At 48.0% G+C, this 17,143-nt stretch overlaps 6 protein-coding genes across 6 annotated transcripts; 1 reads left to right on the top strand and 5 right to left on the bottom strand.

Moving 5' to 3' along the window:
* Positions 1-2,206, bottom strand: K444DRAFT_589488 (HET-domain-containing protein). The gene is made up of 2 exons (XM_024878108.1): positions 1,700-2,206; positions 1-1,628 (listed from the first exon to the last, which is right to left on the bottom strand). The coding sequence occupies exons 1-2, from the start codon at positions 2,031-2,033 to the stop codon at positions 67-69; spliced, it is 1,896 nt and encodes a 631-aa protein (XP_024736747.1). The 5' UTR covers positions 2,034-2,206; the 3' UTR covers positions 1-66.
* Positions 2,207-4,555: 2,349 nt separating this feature from the next.
* Positions 4,556-6,141, bottom strand: K444DRAFT_612918 (uncharacterized protein; the record flags this gene model as incomplete). The annotated part of the gene is made up of 1 exon (XM_024880236.1): positions 4,556-6,141. A coding segment is annotated over exon 1 (1,294 nt), but the record flags the coding sequence as incomplete, so codon positions are not given.
* A 1,221-nt stretch (positions 6,142-7,362) lies between these two features.
* On the bottom strand, positions 7,363-9,723 carry K444DRAFT_652783 (MFS general substrate transporter; the record flags this gene model as incomplete). Its single annotated transcript, XM_024885831.1, has 3 exons — positions 7,363-8,650; positions 8,738-9,081; positions 9,571-9,723. The coding sequence occupies 3 exons, from the start codon at positions 9,721-9,723 to the stop codon at positions 7,456-7,458; spliced, it is 1,692 nt and encodes a 563-aa protein (XP_024736749.1). The 3' UTR covers positions 7,363-7,455.
* Positions 9,724-10,969: 1,246 nt separating this feature from the next.
* Positions 10,970-12,847, bottom strand: K444DRAFT_612920 (uncharacterized protein). Its single transcript, XM_024880237.1, has one exon. The coding sequence runs from the start codon at positions 12,544-12,546 to the stop codon at positions 11,203-11,205; it is 1,344 nt and encodes a 447-aa protein (XP_024736750.1). The 5' UTR covers positions 12,547-12,847; the 3' UTR covers positions 10,970-11,202.
* Positions 12,789-15,151, bottom strand: K444DRAFT_612921 (MFS general substrate transporter). The gene is made up of 6 exons (XM_024880238.1): positions 14,819-15,151; positions 14,326-14,760; positions 14,223-14,276; positions 13,403-14,172; positions 13,048-13,349; positions 12,789-12,847 (listed from the first exon to the last, which is right to left on the bottom strand). Exons 1-5 carry the CDS (start codon positions 15,034-15,036, stop codon positions 13,135-13,137), a joined length of 1,692 nt encoding a protein of 563 aa, XP_024736751.1. The 5' UTR covers positions 15,037-15,151; the 3' UTR covers positions 12,789-12,847; positions 13,048-13,134.
* A 446-nt stretch (positions 15,152-15,597) lies between these two features.
* K444DRAFT_629720 (FAD binding domain protein) lies at positions 15,598-17,133 on the top strand (the record flags this gene model as incomplete). Its single annotated transcript, XM_024883100.1, has 4 exons — positions 15,598-16,029; positions 16,080-16,203; positions 16,258-16,379; positions 16,432-17,133. 4 exons carry the CDS (start codon positions 15,598-15,600, stop codon positions 17,131-17,133), a joined length of 1,380 nt encoding a protein of 459 aa, XP_024736752.1.
* Between the last annotated feature and the right edge of the window lie 10 nt (positions 17,134-17,143).

Genomic DNA, 17,143 nt, shown 5'->3' on the forward strand with positions numbered 1-17,143 from the left:
CTATCATTGAAATACTGGGACGAAAGGGAAATTTATTACTTAGAGAACATCGATCATCTCACACAGTCAGACGATAATCACTTCCCTCGTTATCCAATACGATCTATTAGTGGTTATATCGTGTCGAGCGTCGTAAGAGAAAACGCCAACTCTTTTGAATTTGCCATCCTCGACAGGCTGCAGAATGACTCCAGATGAGCCAATGTAAGGATTGCCTTTGCTATATTCCGTGTTATGAATCACCCTCAGAAGTAAGTTGAGACTCGAGGCTCTTGATGACACATCATCTTGTTTTGGTTTATATCCTGGACCCGAGAACTCGCCTTTGGTAGCTCGAGTCTCGAGGCAGGTCTCTCCGCGGATAATTAGAAATCCCTCTCTGACTTGCCCGAACGGAACTCCAGGATCGACAAGGAAGACCGTACAGCTGAGTATCTCAGCAGTCCATCTCCGGTCGTCATAGGGGCAAATAACTTGTTTATTAACTGAAGCCCAGGACCAGCTAGGAGCGATGTTTTGCTGAGAGACAGGGTGAATTTCATCATCTTCTTCTAACACCTCCCATAAGACATCTTGCTGCAAAAGCTCTACCCAAATACCAGCAGCATACGAGTAGTTCCATTGCTTTTTCAACTCTGCTGCTATGCCAGCGATCGCGGGAAGACGGTCTTCAAGTTTTGTGAGTTTGCGGCCGCTATATTCTTTGATAATGTCACTCCATACCCTCTGCCGAGTCTGCCCGCGGCCAGATATGCCTTCGTGAAGAACGAATAGGCTGCCGCCTACGAATTCTGGCTCTTCCGATGGAGATGGAAATAGAACGGAATCGAAACCACGTCTTCGCAAACAATGCCATCGGACATCCCCGTCATGGCCGAAGAGCAGTAATCTTTTGGACAAGAGAAACTCTTGAAGTGTCCATCCCCTGGATTCTAAATACCCAGGTTCCCATTCGCGGGGCCGTTTTTTTGACACACTGATGTTTCCGAAAGTCCCATTTGGAAGAAGAATGGGAAGGAAGAATTTACTAGCCGGTTCAGGTTCTGCCAGTCCTTGCATGGTGTAGCGGGCCTCAGTAGGCCTCTCCGCCTGGTCGATGGAGTACTTTTCCAGAAACCCATCAGCTGCGCGCTCGGATCTCGTTGCGGCGATTGTCAAGGTAGAATCTGTATAAATACTCCCCATTTTATTTATCTCTCTCGCCACATCTGTCGGACAATCCTGGATAATACATAATGCATCCACCCAAAGATATCGAATCCCAAGATGACGAGTAACTGTAATTGCGTTTTGCACAGACAGTGACAATGTACTCATGGGCATACAATGCTGATGCTTTTCTAGTGTAGCCTTCGTTGTCGTGAGTTGCCCTAAATCGCCCCAGCAATAGCTCAGAGTTGTATAAGGCACTTTCTCGGTGTGGTCAGAAACGTGGAGTTTAGGTTCAATGCTACTATCTGCCAAACCCACATCGATAACTCGAGATGGCAGGGGGGGAAGATGTCGACTTCCGCACTCATGATGTTCAAGGCACTCTTTCAGAAGTTTTTTGTAGTGTTTAGCCACGAAGGCGCTACCAGTATCGTAGGACAAGGGGTCAATGTCAAGATATGAAAATACTGGATCGTCTATGATAGATGTCATGTGAGCTTTAGATTATATAACAACGCAAAGCATGTGTGCCGAATAGTGAACTCACCTGTATAACCCTGAACGCGGATCGTTATCGTGTCCCATTTGACCGACAAATGCCCCATGGAGCTGATTTGGGATGGGTACTGTGTTATCACTTCAGGAATGTCTCTTGCTGATCCCTGGAGAAACAATGTTCCATGGGGATAGTCGGGTGTGAATCTGTAGCGCAGGAGCTGGCACATATGGCAACCTGCCTTAGCGTGCTCATCGAGCTCCTGTGGACCATAGTGCGGGAGACCTTGGCTCGAAACCAAGCTCCTGAGATTTTCGATCGTTGCGAAGATTAAATTGCAACGTTCACATAGCTCTGGTCGTTTTGGGACACTTGGATGTTCCATGCCCGTTGCTTGAGGATAGGGCTGTGCTGGGAAGTGCTGAGCTGTCGCAGGCTCGTTTTTCGCCTGCTTTCTGCCTTGTCGCAGTGAGATGATCTTCTTGCAAAGTTCTATTGAGTAAGATTTATTATCGCGGTAGATGCGTGTATAAGAAGGGATGAAAAGCAGAGAAGGAGTGAAATGGGGAAGGGTATGGACGAGGGTTGGATAGACGTGGCGGAAATAGAAGGGTTTAGAAGTATCCACTAGCAAACCGCCCAAACCCCCATCCGCCCACGCCTAAAAGATCGATTTTTAATCACACCTTTATTATAATTACAAATCCTTTAATATATTAACATCCTATAGTATTTTCAATATCCTGACAACTATATATTTAATTTAATCTTATGGTACGGCTAGTATCGCCTGCTAATATTAATTTTTTTGATTTTCGGTACGCGGCCGCATCTCATAATTTTTAGTGAGCGCGGCCGCACCTAATAATTTTTAGTAAGCCGGGTACGTACCAAAAATCAAAAAAAAAATTAATATTAGCAGGCGATACTAGCCGTACCATAAGATTAAATTAAATATATAGTTGTCAGGATATTGAAAATACTATAGGATGTTAATATATTAAAGGATTTGTAATTATAATAAAGGTGTGATTAAAAATCGATCTTTTAGGCGTGGGCGGATGGGGGTTTGGGCGGTTGGCTAGTGGATACTTCTACCCGACAACCGCCTAGCCAAGAACACCAAAAGAAATTACGATTTTTTCAAAGTGCTTAGAAAATTCTAAAAACTTCTAAGATGACTACAACTAAGTCTTAGATCACGATTATTGACCCCTTTTCTTCATTTTGTTGCGTTATTGTAGTTAAATTGATATTTGGATGCATTTTAAGATGAGAAAAGTTGTTGCCATATATTTTTCCACGATGTTTTTACGTTCTTAGTACGTTAATTATGTAAGGTACCCCCAATCAGGATCCCAAATCGGCTCTGGCAGGAATCCTTATAAAGGGAGCAAATTGGGTGTTCTGGCAAACTTGGCTAGGAAACTGTAGCCTAGTGCACAGGGTGCCAAAATGGGACCCGCACGATGATCACTCAGGGCAAGCTTAGGATGCTCAGGCTCTACTCAGGTATGCTCACCCTCGGCTCAGGTTAAAGCAGCAGCTACTCACGTCCGGAGACTAAAACGGAACAGGCGAGAATGAGATTAGAGTCCAACTTTTGTGGTAGTCGCTGCTTGATTTCGACACCGGTAGCTTAGATGGTTCTGGCATAGTGTCTTCAAGTTGATTGTGAAATGTTTGATATGGCTTTGGTGAAGTTCCGTCAAAAGGACATTTACTGCAGTGGGAGGGTGATTGGGCCTTGAGGCACTGATGCGAAATAAATGGAACAAACGAAAGCTACGAAAACGGAGATCGAGGTATTAAGTTAGATCGTAGTGCGAATTACATAACTGTTTGTTAAGGATTCACTTTCGAGGGAGATTTGCGTAAAGGTTGACGAGTTTGCATTTCCATTTCGCGGACGCTCTGAGGAATCAGAAAGCTATGAAAGGCACGTTACTCCCTGCCTGTAGCCGTTCCTCGCCTTTTTCCATTATGAATGTCTATTTACGGCGTATGATACGCTCGAATTTCTCTTTGAGAGTGGGTTTGTATATTACCGCGCAACTACTGCAAAGAGGGTGAAGACATTTCCTGCCGATCACGTAGTCCGTATCAATTTCGCGGACAAACTTCCTGTTCTCTTGTGGGACATGCTCCGTATAGCACTATTTAGAGAAACATCAAGATAAATATGGGAGTCAGAAGGCGAATGCTGTGTCCTCACTTTGCAACACACCCAACTGTAGATTTTGCTCATATCCAGATCGGAGATCTTCGAAGACATTCGATTCGGCACAGTTTGTCTTTTGGGATGACTATGTAGAAAGCTTGTGATAGGGCTAGGTATGTGGAAACGTTTTGGTCTTGTTAAAGTTTGTGTGTATGAGCGGGAGATGAGGGAAGCAGTCGTAGACGACGAGAAATGAGCCTTTTTAACGAGAGCTTCTGCTAAATGTGACTCTCATCAACTGACTTAAGAGAATTATCATTTGCATACAATTTCAAGTTATCGATTCACGAATTAGCAAGATCTTCTGAATCATCTTCCTATTACTCGACGAAGTGTTTCCCCCGGTTCGTCAACGCGAGCGGTTGAGAAGCAGCTGCAACCGGTCACCTGAAAAGGCAGAACTCGTTGGACCTACAAATAGTTTCATGAACAAGAAGTCAGGCATAGAAGGCACTTCTCAAATAGTCGATAGGATCTTCAACGCACTTTGGTGACTCCGCTAACGTGTGAGAAAATTTAATATAAAATTTCGTTAAAGCCCCTTTTCCTACCGTTAGGAGGGAGTTAAGAAGTGAACAGGGAGAATAGAACCTAATTGAATTTCATACTGAGAAACCACCTTTGGTTGCTATTAACGAGAGCGTATCTTTTCACACGAAATACGGAGAACTATAAAGAGATGGATTGGCAAACGTTCTCTTAGCTACTAGCCATGCCCTGCTCATTAAACGTAGCGATATCTCAAGCCACTTTCTCTCATTCCCTTCACACTCCTTAGATATTTCAACCCTTTTGTCTTTAACTATACAGTAGTCTTCCGATACGGAACCCAAACCTATCATCTACCATGCTCTTTCAGCAAACTCCACTCAAAATGTCTCGACGACAAAAGCAGGATACTCAAGTTAGCGCTAGATACTCTAGTTCCTCTGCAACCTCTTCCTGGCTATGTGGATTGTTTTTGAGCCACTTTTCATTCTGCTGGAAGGCATTTGCAGCTTGTGCTAGACGGTGCTCCCACTTCTTCTTATCTCTCTTCTTCCCTTCCAGAACCACCCGACCATGTTCGATCTCCTCTGTCAGAGCCAAAACCTGCTTATCTGCAGTCAAATAGGCCTTCTTCAATGCACCATCGTAGTCGTTGATAGGAACGAAAGCGATGACTCTTTGTTTGACGTTTATTTGAGGGTCGTCGCAAACTTCTATTGGAAGAAAATCTGGCACTACTTCAAATGCTTTGACGGTATTTACACCGTCATTGCCCAATCCTCTGTCAAGAACATCGAAATGGTATTTCTCGAAAATTACGAGGGTTTCGTATATCGCTGGCTCCTGTCCAATGAGATGGGTGGGGATGAACCCTTTGTCAATCAGGTGTTCGTCCTTCAAAATGTGTTGGGCTACCGCGGTCCACATCTTTTCTCGAGTTTTTGGATCGTGTTCTTTTGAAGCGTCGTCTATCCATTCGTCTATTCCAACATGTGCGACCGAGTTGCGGTTTTGGTACTCAGTGATTTCGAAATAGGCTTGTCGAAACGTCCAAGTTCGAGGGCGGCAGCGGTTCCCAACGGCGGTAATGAAATCAGTGAGCTTCTGCTTGGGCCGCTCTCCTGACTTGTGCGACAACCACGTCTCTCGTGCCCGTTTCTCCTCGTCTAATTGCTTGATGATATCCCTCCACTTCCTATTGCTAATGAGATTTTCCTTGCGCTTGGCTCCCTTCTTGCCTTTATTGAACTCGGAAACATATGTGCTGGCGGTCGTTCTAAAGATATGTAAATTGGTTTTATGATAATCGCCAAGACTCAGAATACGACTTTTGTTGGTGAAATTTTCGTTCGAGGCTTGCAGTTCTGCGAATTTCTGGTCTTTGGCGACCATCTCGGAAAGGAGCATTTCGGAGCGGAGAATTTCGGCCTGCTTAATATGATATGTTGCTGAATGCTTTTCAAGCTTTCCCAGCATCTCGAAATCATCGATAAGAAGTTGATAAACGCCTTTCGTGCTTGGACTCATGCCTTCTACCTTCATGAGATGGCTCAACTCATTGTAGCTGGCTTCAAAAGAGCCGGATTGCATGGACGTGCGATATCGTCTCTTTCTGGCGTTTGAACCTTGAGCAGCTGTTTCAGGTGCATTTTGTGAGGGCATGGGTGCATCTGACTCTCCCATCTCCATGTCTCCGTACTCATGAGGCATTGTCGCTTTTAACGTGGCTGGTGAGTGTGATTGAGGGTGCGATTCGTCTGTGATCTTGAATTCTTGATCGTCGTCGAGAAATTGAATGAAGTGATCAAAATATTCGCTCTCGGAAGTTGGAAGGGCAGCTGATCTCAGATGGTGTTCTTTTATCTTGAGGATTGTCTTCTGAACTGAAGGGTATTGCTGACGCATACATTATGTAACGCACCACTCAACCAGCCGAACGGGAAGGTTGTGTAACATATATCACGTGACAACACCCTTCTCTGACTCCAATCCCCAATTCTAGACAGGGCATCTGCGAACACATAGACATGGAAACACATCTGGTGGGACGCTCAAATGTATAAGTCATGTTATTATAGTATAGACGAGACTTGATATACTCAACGGCCGAGAACGTCGGCTTAATTAACTAGGCACTATTCGTTAAAAGCTCACTTTTGCAAAGAACATTAAAACAATAACGACCAGTTATTTGTGAAAATATAATCACCATCGCCGCTCTTATCAGAATCGAGGTATGTATACCCTGGGCTGGCTGGTACCCTTTTATCCTCTCCCACAACGAAGTCACGTGAGAAGTCCACATTCTCGAAGGCTGCGGCCACGACACACAAAATTCCTACAGATTAGTAGTGACAGCGGATGAGCGATGTCTTCGGTAAATGTTTCGTCAAGGCACTGTTATTTGACAGATTGGCATACTCATCAGATAGAGGAATCAAGTGAAGTTCTTACTCGGCAACACTCCGACTAACGGGTGAAATTGTGCACGGCCGTATTATAGTAGCTAATATTAGGCTCTATAATACGTACTCTATATAGGATCAACCTTTAATAAGTATTCAGGATCGTGCCGTACTATATCGTATTACTGTCCCGTATCCTTTCGTCCGGTGAGACATGTCCAACGCCAGGCATCACAGCTAAGCGGTACGTACCTGGGACGGTTTTAGCTGTGATGCCTGGCGCTGGACATGTCTCACCGGACGAAGGGATAATAGGTTACTCCATATGCTTGCCCACGTGACACTATATAAGATAGTTACTAATACTTCTTTTTATATCTTAGTTATTAAAGTATGTATCTCTTCTCCTTAATAGATATTGAAATTAATAGTCTTAACCTAAAAATTAACGCGACTTAGGTCGTGGTAAAAATGGAATTGCATGTGCTTTAGAAGGTGCTAGTACGGGGGTAAGCTACGTGGAATTCAGGCATGATGTAATTAGTACACATGCCGTGATATTCCATATTGTTATGTGCATTTTATATAGCTAGTAATATCAATTATTGTGCGATATATGGACCAGAGCTGAATGTGCACCACAACTTCCTCTGCCATTACTTGTATCTAAACTCGTCACTCCCACATCGTATTTATGCGCTGGTCGTGGTCAAAGCCACCTTTTCCCACTTCATCAGCGCTCCACTAACAAAACTCACCGCCCCAGCAACAATCGGGATGATCCAAATACTGTTCATCGTCTTGATAATCGCCTCCACAGCTTTAGTTTTCACCACCATATCACCACCCATAAGCACCGCGCTCTGCGCTCCCGCGAGCGCACCCCTCAGCTCCTGCTCGCTAAACCCATAGCCCTGCAGCGCCTCCTTCAAGTTGATCAACCCGCGATTCTGGAAAATCGATGCAGCGATAGACAGTGCAATGGCCATCGTTCCAATTTGAGCGACGTTGATAAACCCAATTGCGTTCTGGGTGTCGTGATGCTTGACTTTGGCGACAGAGACGGAGTACGCTACTTGCATTGTCGCGCCGATTCCGATCGCCGCCAGGACTTCGTAACCGTAGATCGCGCCTGTGGCTGTGCCGATATGGATTGTGTGCATGAGAGAACTTCCAATGAGTAGGAAGACCCCGGAGATGACGTACAGTGGTGAGTAGCGGCCGAGGATTGGGAGCAGGCCGCCGGTGAACATGATGAAGAAGACGGTGACTGTGATGAATGGGAGGAGACGGACGGAGGCACGGATCGCCGAATCTCCGCGTGTGAATTGGAAGAAGAGCGGGAGGTAGTACACCGCTATCACTAGCCCTGCCGATGAGGCTGCCGTACTGGTGTAAAGAAGGATTTGGGTTCTGGATTTTAGGAAGTGGATAGGGAATATCCGTCTTTCGGGCGTTGTGAAGAAGGAAAAGACTTGTTGTACGACGAACGTGATGAGCGAAGCACCAAATACTACCCAAAGAGCGATGGGTCCAGCTTGATTCCACTTCCAAGTGCTTCCGGCGAAGGTGAGAACAACTTGGAAGAGCGTGAAGACTGTGGCGTTGAGTACCGCGCCAACCCAGTCGATTCGAGCGAGTTTAGTCGGTCCAGGGGTCTGGGGTTGTGCATTGTGCTTTGGGAACAGGAAGATATAGACTGGAGAGAGCAGGGCAGCGAGAGGAAGATTGATGTAAAATGCAAAGCGCCAGGATGCAGAAGAGACTGAGAAGCTTCCTCCGATGATTGGCCCCAAGATACAGCCCAATCCCCAGCAAAGTCCAATAAGTGCATTGTAGAGAGGTCTGGTTTTGAGAGAAGTAAAGACTGAGATATACGTCAAGCCCCTGCGTTATCGAGCGATGAGTATAAGTTCTGTTCAGAAACGTAATGGGGAAAATGGAGTAGAAGACATAGAAAGAGCATTGACTTACCCAAGATACATACCGGCGCCGCCGATTCCCGCTATAACCCGGCCCAAAATCATCGCATTCATATTAGGAGCTGCACCACAAATGGCACTGCCAGCTTCAAATCCAACGATGGAACCAATCATAAGATACTTAATCTCGAAGACCGTGTAGCACCAACCTAATAGAAGGATGACAGATACAGAGCCCAGGGGAAACCCGATTCCAACCCATGCCAACTTCTCGATCTCACCAAGAGAAGCCAGAATAGGACCTTGCACTGAGGCAGAGATAGTTGTGTCGAGTCCGTACAGTAGAGCACCAAGGTAAAGTCCTAGACAAACGAAACCCCACTGCCATTGAGATATCTTGCGTTCGAAAGGCAAATCCTCTTCGGGAGGGTCATTGGAGGTTTTTTCGGTGTCGGATGGAGAATCTGAGGCTGGCAATATCCCAAGCTCCTGCTTTTGAGATTCTGTTGATGCCATTCTGAAACGTTTCTGAGATGGAGAACTTCGTTTAGTAGAGTGTGGAAAAGCTGTGAAGTGATGCAATGGAGCGTAGGTCAGAAGGGGCGGGTTGAGGGGATTGCGATAAATACCACTGTCGAGAGGTTTAGTTCTTATATAGCCAGCCAGAATGCCACAATATCAACAGAGAGGCGAGTAGATGTAAGCTGGCAGATACAGAAGATATCCAATCCAAGCCAGCGGACAGCAGGTTAGTCCGAAAGATAACTCCGAAAAGGATGAGAAATTCAGGCCGTCTAGCTGGGGCCGGAGGTCGTGGCACTGCTTTCTCAGACACTTCGCGTATCAAGGCTAATAAGACTCGATCTGTTGTAAAGCAGCCAATACTAGGGACGGCGTTGCTGGCGTCAGCCTCCGTTGATTGTATTCCTCTAGGCTGTTGATCTCGCACTCGGTTACGGGAGCCAAGTCTTTGATTGAGCGCAGCTGATTATTTGTATAGACCCACCAGGTGAGATTATAGGAGTTCAAAGTAACCATTTTCAGAGTATCCAGATGGAAACCTCGTCAGGCATCAAATTTCCTTCTATATAGAACAGCGAATAGGACACAGCTTTGCCGTGTCCAGTTCGCTATGGATTCATAAGTAACCCAAATGCTATTTTCCAACAATATTCCAACTATTTCTAACGTGTTCCTAAGCGGGGCCTCCCACCGCCCCCCGGACCCCCGGCGAACCCCAACCCCCTACCCAAAGCGATTTACACTGTTATAAAAGCGCTATAGATCCAGTTCTATCTTGAGGTTAGAAATTTCATTTTCTTTAAGTCAAAAATCAGGCAGAAATAACCCGGCGGGTCCTCGTTTCCCTGTAACCCACCTGGTGGAGCACATAGGTTTACCCGATGCGCTGCTTACTGCCTTTGATTTGGCAGGGATAAAAACGTCCCGAATGGGTAACTCTCGCGGCCGCAAGGCGGAGACACTAACAGCGGGCAGATTTACTAATCAAGAGAATGTAGAGTAATCAGCATTGTGAGGGCCGCCTTGCCAGCAGCTGCTCCATCTGAAACAAGAAATTTTTGCGGTTCAAGAGTGACTTTGAACACTTCAAATTCTTACTCTTTTACGAAAGGGGGGGCATCTTTACGACGGATTTTTATGAAATATCCAATCAAATTTAATTTCCTTTCGGCGCTTCTTTTGATTCAGGAATAGTTACGTATGCGGAAATCTTGATGTGTTATTGGTAGGGATGCGCAAAATTTAACCATTCAATTCAATAATAATCATCTATTCAAATATACAATGCGTAACTCTATATGCTTTTATACCAGAATTATGCTAGGCTAATGCAAATATAAGTATTATCCTAGAAGAAAATCTCGAGCCCCGTACTAAGTAAAAAACCCTAATTTAGATACGAGGATTGCTCAGGTTTTGGACTTACTAAGCCCTAACCCCACAGGCCCACATAATGTAATGCACGACGGTCTAGCCAAATCCTTAATTACGCCACCCCTACTTGTTGGTACCGGTATATCTTCTGGGTTTCCGGCTTCGTAGGCGGACGGCCGCGTTTAGTAATCATTGCGGGTTCTTGCGAACCGCAACACTTCAGTCGCCGTTGAACCCATACTTTCTCCCCAACTGTGAATCATCACTAAGGATTCGGGATTATTTTCCCACCGACGGGTTCTCAAATGGGCCCGCTTTCCGTCACGGACCCCTCTACTTCCCAAGCTTTGCCCAAAAAGGGAAACAAAGTCGCACTAGATTGCAACTTGCCGATCTTGTCAGACAGTCGTTGTTAAATCCATGTTTTGACAATCTCCCTAACCTACAATGTAACCTATGTCCGCCCCCCAACCGTGCTTGAAACCCTCTTCGGCCATTTCTCAGCTCTCTCTCATCCCCAAACCGCCGAAAACGTATATTTGAACAAAATCCCTAACCTACAATTCTTTCTTCTATCCGCTTCTCTCAACCTCTCTCAACTCCTCTTCCTCACCAACTCGCTCAACCCTCCTTCTCCCTCCTCTCGTCAAACGTCCCCACCAAACCTACCCACTCGACCTCTCTCTCCACCTCCTCAAACAAATCCAACCTCTTCCCCAGCATCCTCACCACCTTTCTCAACTCACTCTCCTTATCATTGAGATTCAGATGCACAACACCGTCATCATCTTCAGCTTCGGACAGAAGCTGGATCAACATATTAAGCGCTTGGCGGAATTTGGAGCGGGAGAGTTGGAGAGGTGACGGGGCGGCCTTTTGAGTTATCGGCTGGGGGTCCTGGGGGAGGGGAGTGGTTGCCGCTTCGGGGCCGGAAGGGTTTGTATCTACGAGCGGTTCGGGGTTCTTTTCTTCGTCTTTCGGGGGTTCCTCAGCCGCTGCTTCTGAAGTTGGATCTGACTCATTCCTAGCGGGATCCTTGGGCTCAGGCGAGACTTCCTTGGACTCCTCTTCTCCTTCCACGACGCTGGGATCTAGCGTCTCTTCGGTTTGCTCTTCCGTAATCTCTGGAGGGGTTTCAGCCTCGACTGGAGCAGTTTCTCCAACTTCTTTCTCCTCAACTTCATCAGCCTTCTCGGGTTGCTCTCCTTGAGCTTCTGGCTCAATTGTAGCAGGCTCCTCTTTTCCCGTGACAACATCTGTTGAACCTCCACCTTCGGCAATAGTAGGCTCCGCCTTCTCCTTGATTTCTTCCTCCGCAGTAGAAGAGGATTGCTCTTCTTTCTCAGTAACTCCACCTTCCTCTTCCGCCGTCTGCTTCAACGGCACATCGATAATCGGCTCTCCCGTCTCCACAGTCGTCGAAATCGAATCATCGTCCACTTCCGCTTCCTCTCTCTCTTCTTCCTTCTTCGACGGCTCGGAGACAGACAGATGCTGTACTGATTCTTCAGGCTTGTGCTCGGAATCTGTAGGAATCGGATCTGCTGGTGCTGCCTGTTCTGCCTCATCGTGCACTTCTAATTTTGACACCACTCCCTCTTCGGCAACTAGCTCCTTTGGAGCTTCGGACTTGCCAACCTCAGTCTCGTCGCCCTTCACCACGTCAAGCTCCTCATCCCCATCCCTTTTCTCTCCTACCGCAGCCTGCTCCTTATTCTCATCGCCACCCTTCAGCCCCTCCTTCTGATCGTTCTCAACCCCGTTCCCTCCCTCCTCCGGGGCGGAATCCTCCTCGTCCCCAGCCGAAGAACCCTCAGACGCCGTCACTTCCGAGGTTTCGATGGACGACGTCTCTGGATCACTGGCGATGATGACCGCCGAGTCGCGTTTGCTTTTTTGATTGTGCTCGTCGGTTGGCTTGGATTCCTCCGTTTCGGTATGGAGCGCTTCTGCTTCTTCGGACATGGCTGATTCGCGTCGCTGTATCTAGAGATAAGTATGTATGTATGTTGTCTAACCGAATGGCCGCTTAGACCTATCAACCAACCCACCCGTCTTTCTTTAACTATCTAGACCAGAGAAGAGGTGTGAAGGAAGACTGGAAGAGGAATTGGGGTTCTGGGGGAGCTGGAGGAGAGTTGTCAAACCTTGTCGGGCATGAAAGGGATTTCAGCACGCCTGACCGGACCTGACGTGGAGTTGTTGTTGCGTGATCCGCGGACGAGTGAGGTGTTTGTGGCTGCATTGCAGATGTGTCGCTGAGTTACTGGGTAACGAGGTAAGCGAGAGCGTGGGGGGCCAGTCACTGACTGGGCCAGAAAAGGGGCGAGCCAATAGGGGCAAACCGGAAGCGAGGGAGCGGGAGGTTATGCACGTGGCTGGAAGGAGACACTTTAACCACCTGGGGGGAAAAAATTGCCTCACGTCGAGCTCGAGAAAGAGTTTAAAGAAGTGATGTGGCTATACTGAGTACCGAGAACCTATTTCCCCGAATCCCGAATCCCCAGAAAGCTTAACTTTGCAGGGAGCAAGGAGTGGGATCCCCATTTTTTTTTATTCTCCGACCTCGCGATCCTCGTCCCAATGCACGTAGCTGGTGACGCCCCAATTCCACGTCGCGTGCCTGATCCTCTTGCCCCAGATATACAGCGGGACCCAGAAGATCAAGACTGCAGCTGAGATTCCGGCCATTGCACCGTAGGCATTGACATATCCACTCTGTTCGATCCACGGGTTGGTGTAGAACGAAAGCAGGAAGCCGAAAGCCGCTATTTCCATCATTAGCTCGAAGCAACTTGAAAGATTGAGGGGGGGGGCTTACACTTAAAGGCCATAGTCGTCAACGTAACCTCTCCGGCGATTGGGCGGTATGAATCGATGGTGTAGACCAAAGCAACATTCGTACCCTGCACGATACTAAAATTCAAAAGAGCCAAACCAACAGTGGGGCACATCCAATGCAACTTATTCTGAATGCCGACGCCGTACAATATCAAACTCAGCGGGGTGGAGATGAGACTAAACATCATGGCCGGCAATCGCATCTCGGGTTCTCTGATGCCGCCGTTCCGCTTGGTGAAGAAATCGGCGGTGCGGTCGCCCAGGTATCCGCCGCAGAAGATGCCGACTAGAGCCCCGATGAGGGCGGCGATGAAGCAGAGACCGGTCTCGTAGGGCTTCATGTTGTAGGCTGTTGCGTAGGCGGAGGCTACGTTTGAGGTGACGGCGACGATGAAGCCGATTGTCACAGACTGGACTAAAGAGCACCACAAAACCGGGGGAAGGAGAATGAGTGCGAAGGGACGGACGACCAGCCGCCAGAAGGTCTCTTCCGTGTAAGTGCCGGAAAAGAGCTTGAGGCTTTGGAGATAGGTTTTCTTGGGTGGGATGGAGGAGGTGGAAGACTCACTCAGCCCAGCGGTGGGGCCGTCGCATTTTTCGGTTAGGGTTGGTTCGTGATCTACATCGATTTCGATGGGGCGGATGAAGACGGTTTCGGGAAAGGTGAAGAAGGCGAGGATGAGGGTGAGGGCGATGAGGGCGATTGCTACGTCGTAGATCACTCGCCATGGATGGTTGATCGTGATTAAACTGAGGTGGCTGTGAGTACTACTTTTGAAGACACGAAAGGAGCATCTTACCCAGCAATAATGATTCCACCCGACACACCCGAGACGAGGGCACAGGTGTACATACTGTTGACTGTTTAGCTAAATTTCATAGAGCAGGGCAGACATCACTTACGCCATCACCAAACCTCTCTCGTGCAAGAAGAATATATCCGCAATAGAAAGAGGAGCCATCGTCTCAGCGGCGCCAGAGCCAAACCCCATGAGGATTCTCGAAGCCAAAAAACTCCCGTAGCCGGTCGTGACAGAAGCCCAAATAGCACAAGCAAGATAAATAGTATAACTAATAATATAGATCGGCCGTCGTCCATACTTATTGACGAGGGGCATCCAGATCAAGTTCCCAGTGCCCTGCATGAGAGCCGTAGTCGTGAAAAAGTAAGCCGTCTTGTTGATCGCAGGCCCAAGACCGCTGGGGTTCAGCTTGGAACTCGGAAAGAACTCCATGGCTGTTTCAACAATGGCAATGGTTGGGCCTGCGGCGAGGAAATTGCAGATCATCATCGCGAGGCAGATGATGAAGGCGGAGTAGTATTTCTTCCTTCGAGACCTGGGTTGGATTATGTCAGCGGGGGTCCGTGTTTGATTTGAGATGAGAGTTGACATACCAATTCAACGGATCATTGGGGTCTTTTGACGGCGTTGGGATGAGAATGATCTCGCCGGTGTGTTCGTGGCGATGGCGAACACTGCCGAGCGTATGGATGCGCTTCGTGATGTTGAGCTTTTGCTCCGTGGCATCGATCTGGACGGTCTTGGTTGGCTCCAGATCAGAATTTTCAACCTCCACGGAGGGAGGACTTTCAAGGTCTGTGGCCTTCGACATGATGGATACGACGGTCGAAGTCTGAGAATGGATCTGAATAGATCAAATGGTTCGATGCGTTTCTTGATCTGATCTATCCCGAAAGATCGCAGGCTTTAAAGAGGGAGGTCGGTGCAATGGGTTGAGATGTTTTTTGAAAGAGAGGACGCGCTCTTCTCTTCTTCAGCTCTGGAGCAACGGCGCAGCCCGCACCCCCCTGAGCCGACCACTCCGGCAAAATTGGGAATTTCCCGGGGTCCCCGCCAACCACTACCAATAGCCGGCCCCTCTTCTCCACATCCCGAAGTTGTGGGGATAGGAATAGAAACTATTGACTCGGACGCATCAGGGTGGGCGCTTTAAGGTTCACGTTGCAGTGTCGTGCAGAAAAGTGAAGCTGCAGAGTGCTCGGCAGGCGCAGATGTCTGATCCGGGGTGGACGAAACATTCCGATTGTGGAGGAGGTGGGGGTTTAGATGTTATCAAAATTTCTATCCACGTACTTCACAGCAGGACATCTTGAGAAGTCTGGGCTAGCAAAACCTTTCCATTCTGTATTGTGTTATTCAACATCTCTCCATCATGACTGTCACCGAAACTAAAGTCATCTACCGGGATTCTCCCACTTATGAACAAGCGCGTGTTGGACGAGTTTTCAACCACCGACGGCCAAACCGGTATCCTCACGGCGTCGTGGAAGCAACATGCGTCCAAGACATCACCAATGCTGTGCAATTAGCCAAATCCCAGAATCTGAGAGTGTCGGTCCGTTCGGGTGGACATTCCTGGGCAGCATGGTCTGTCAGGGACGATGCGATTCTCATCGACCTTGGGAAGTATAAGTTCATCGAGTACGATGAAGAGACGAAGATTGTGAAGGTTTCGCCTAGCACCACGGGAAAGATGCTGGCTGAACACCTTTCTGCGAAAGACAGGATGTTTGGAGGTGGCCATTGTCCGGACGTTGGGCTGGGAGGGTTTCTCCTTCAGGGTGGGATGGGGTGGAATTGCAGGGTATGTTTTTCCTGCTCCCGACTTTTCTGTTCTTGCACTGATACTCTCAGAACTGGGGCTGGGCGTGCGAGCAAATTGCTGCGATTGACGTTGTGACTGCCGAGGGAATCGCTTTGCATTGCAGTGAGCAGGAGAACGGTGATCTCTTCTGGGCTGCCCGGGGTTCAGGTCCAGGTACACACTTCACCTCTTTCTACTCTGACTATTCTTACTGATGTATGTATTTAGGTTTCCCTGCCGTGGTGACGGCATTCTATTTGAAGACGCGAGAAGCTTTCAAAGCCATGAAGAATTCCGTATTCATCTACCCGCTCACTGAATACAAAGTCGTTATGGATTGGGTACAAAAGGTGAGCTAGCACCTACATTGTCTCTACAAATGTTGACTTGTGAACTTCACAGGCGGTACATGAATGCGACGACTCGATCGAAGCCGTAGCAGTGGGGATCATCGACCCAGTGACCCAAGTCCCAGCATTCCTAACTTCGTTCCTCACGTTTCAACAGACGGAGGAGGCAGCCCTCGCGTCCCTCAGACACGTCAACGCAACCCATCCCCCAGGCGCAATCATGGAAGCCCCCAACAGTCCAAGCTCGCTCTTAAACGAATACTGCAACCAGGAGCTTGCAAATCCGCAAAGGCACCGCTACATCGCCGAGAATGCTTATATTAAAGACGATGCAGACGTGACCGAGGTCCTGAGGAAAGCGATGACCACCTTGCCGGAAGGGAGTAAGAGTTTCACGCTCTGGTTTCCAATGTATCCCTGCAGCCGGAGGGAATTGCCTGATATGGCACTGAGCATGCAGTCCGATCATTACATGGCACTGTATACCGTTTGTGAGAAGGAAGAGGACGATGAGCGGTGCAGAAACTGGGTTACTGATGTGATGAGGGAGGTGGAGAGGGAGAGTGTGGGTGCCTATTTGGGGGACTCGGATTTCCAAGCAAGAAAGACGAGGTTTTGGGGCGTGGAGCAGGGGAGGAGGTTGATAGAGGTGAGGAGGAAGTGGGATCCTGAGGGCAGGGTTTGTGGGTATCTGGATGAGGGGGACAGGTCTGGGGTCGAGGGGTTGGAGAATGTGCATGAGTGGCAGAAGTAAGTAGATAGAG

Source organism: Hyaloscypha bicolor (genome assembly GCF_002865645.1).
Source record: "Hyaloscypha bicolor E unplaced genomic scaffold K444scaffold_73, whole genome shotgun sequence".
Lineage (NCBI taxonomy): Eukaryota > Fungi > Ascomycota > Leotiomycetes > Helotiales > Hyaloscyphaceae > Hyaloscypha > Hyaloscypha bicolor.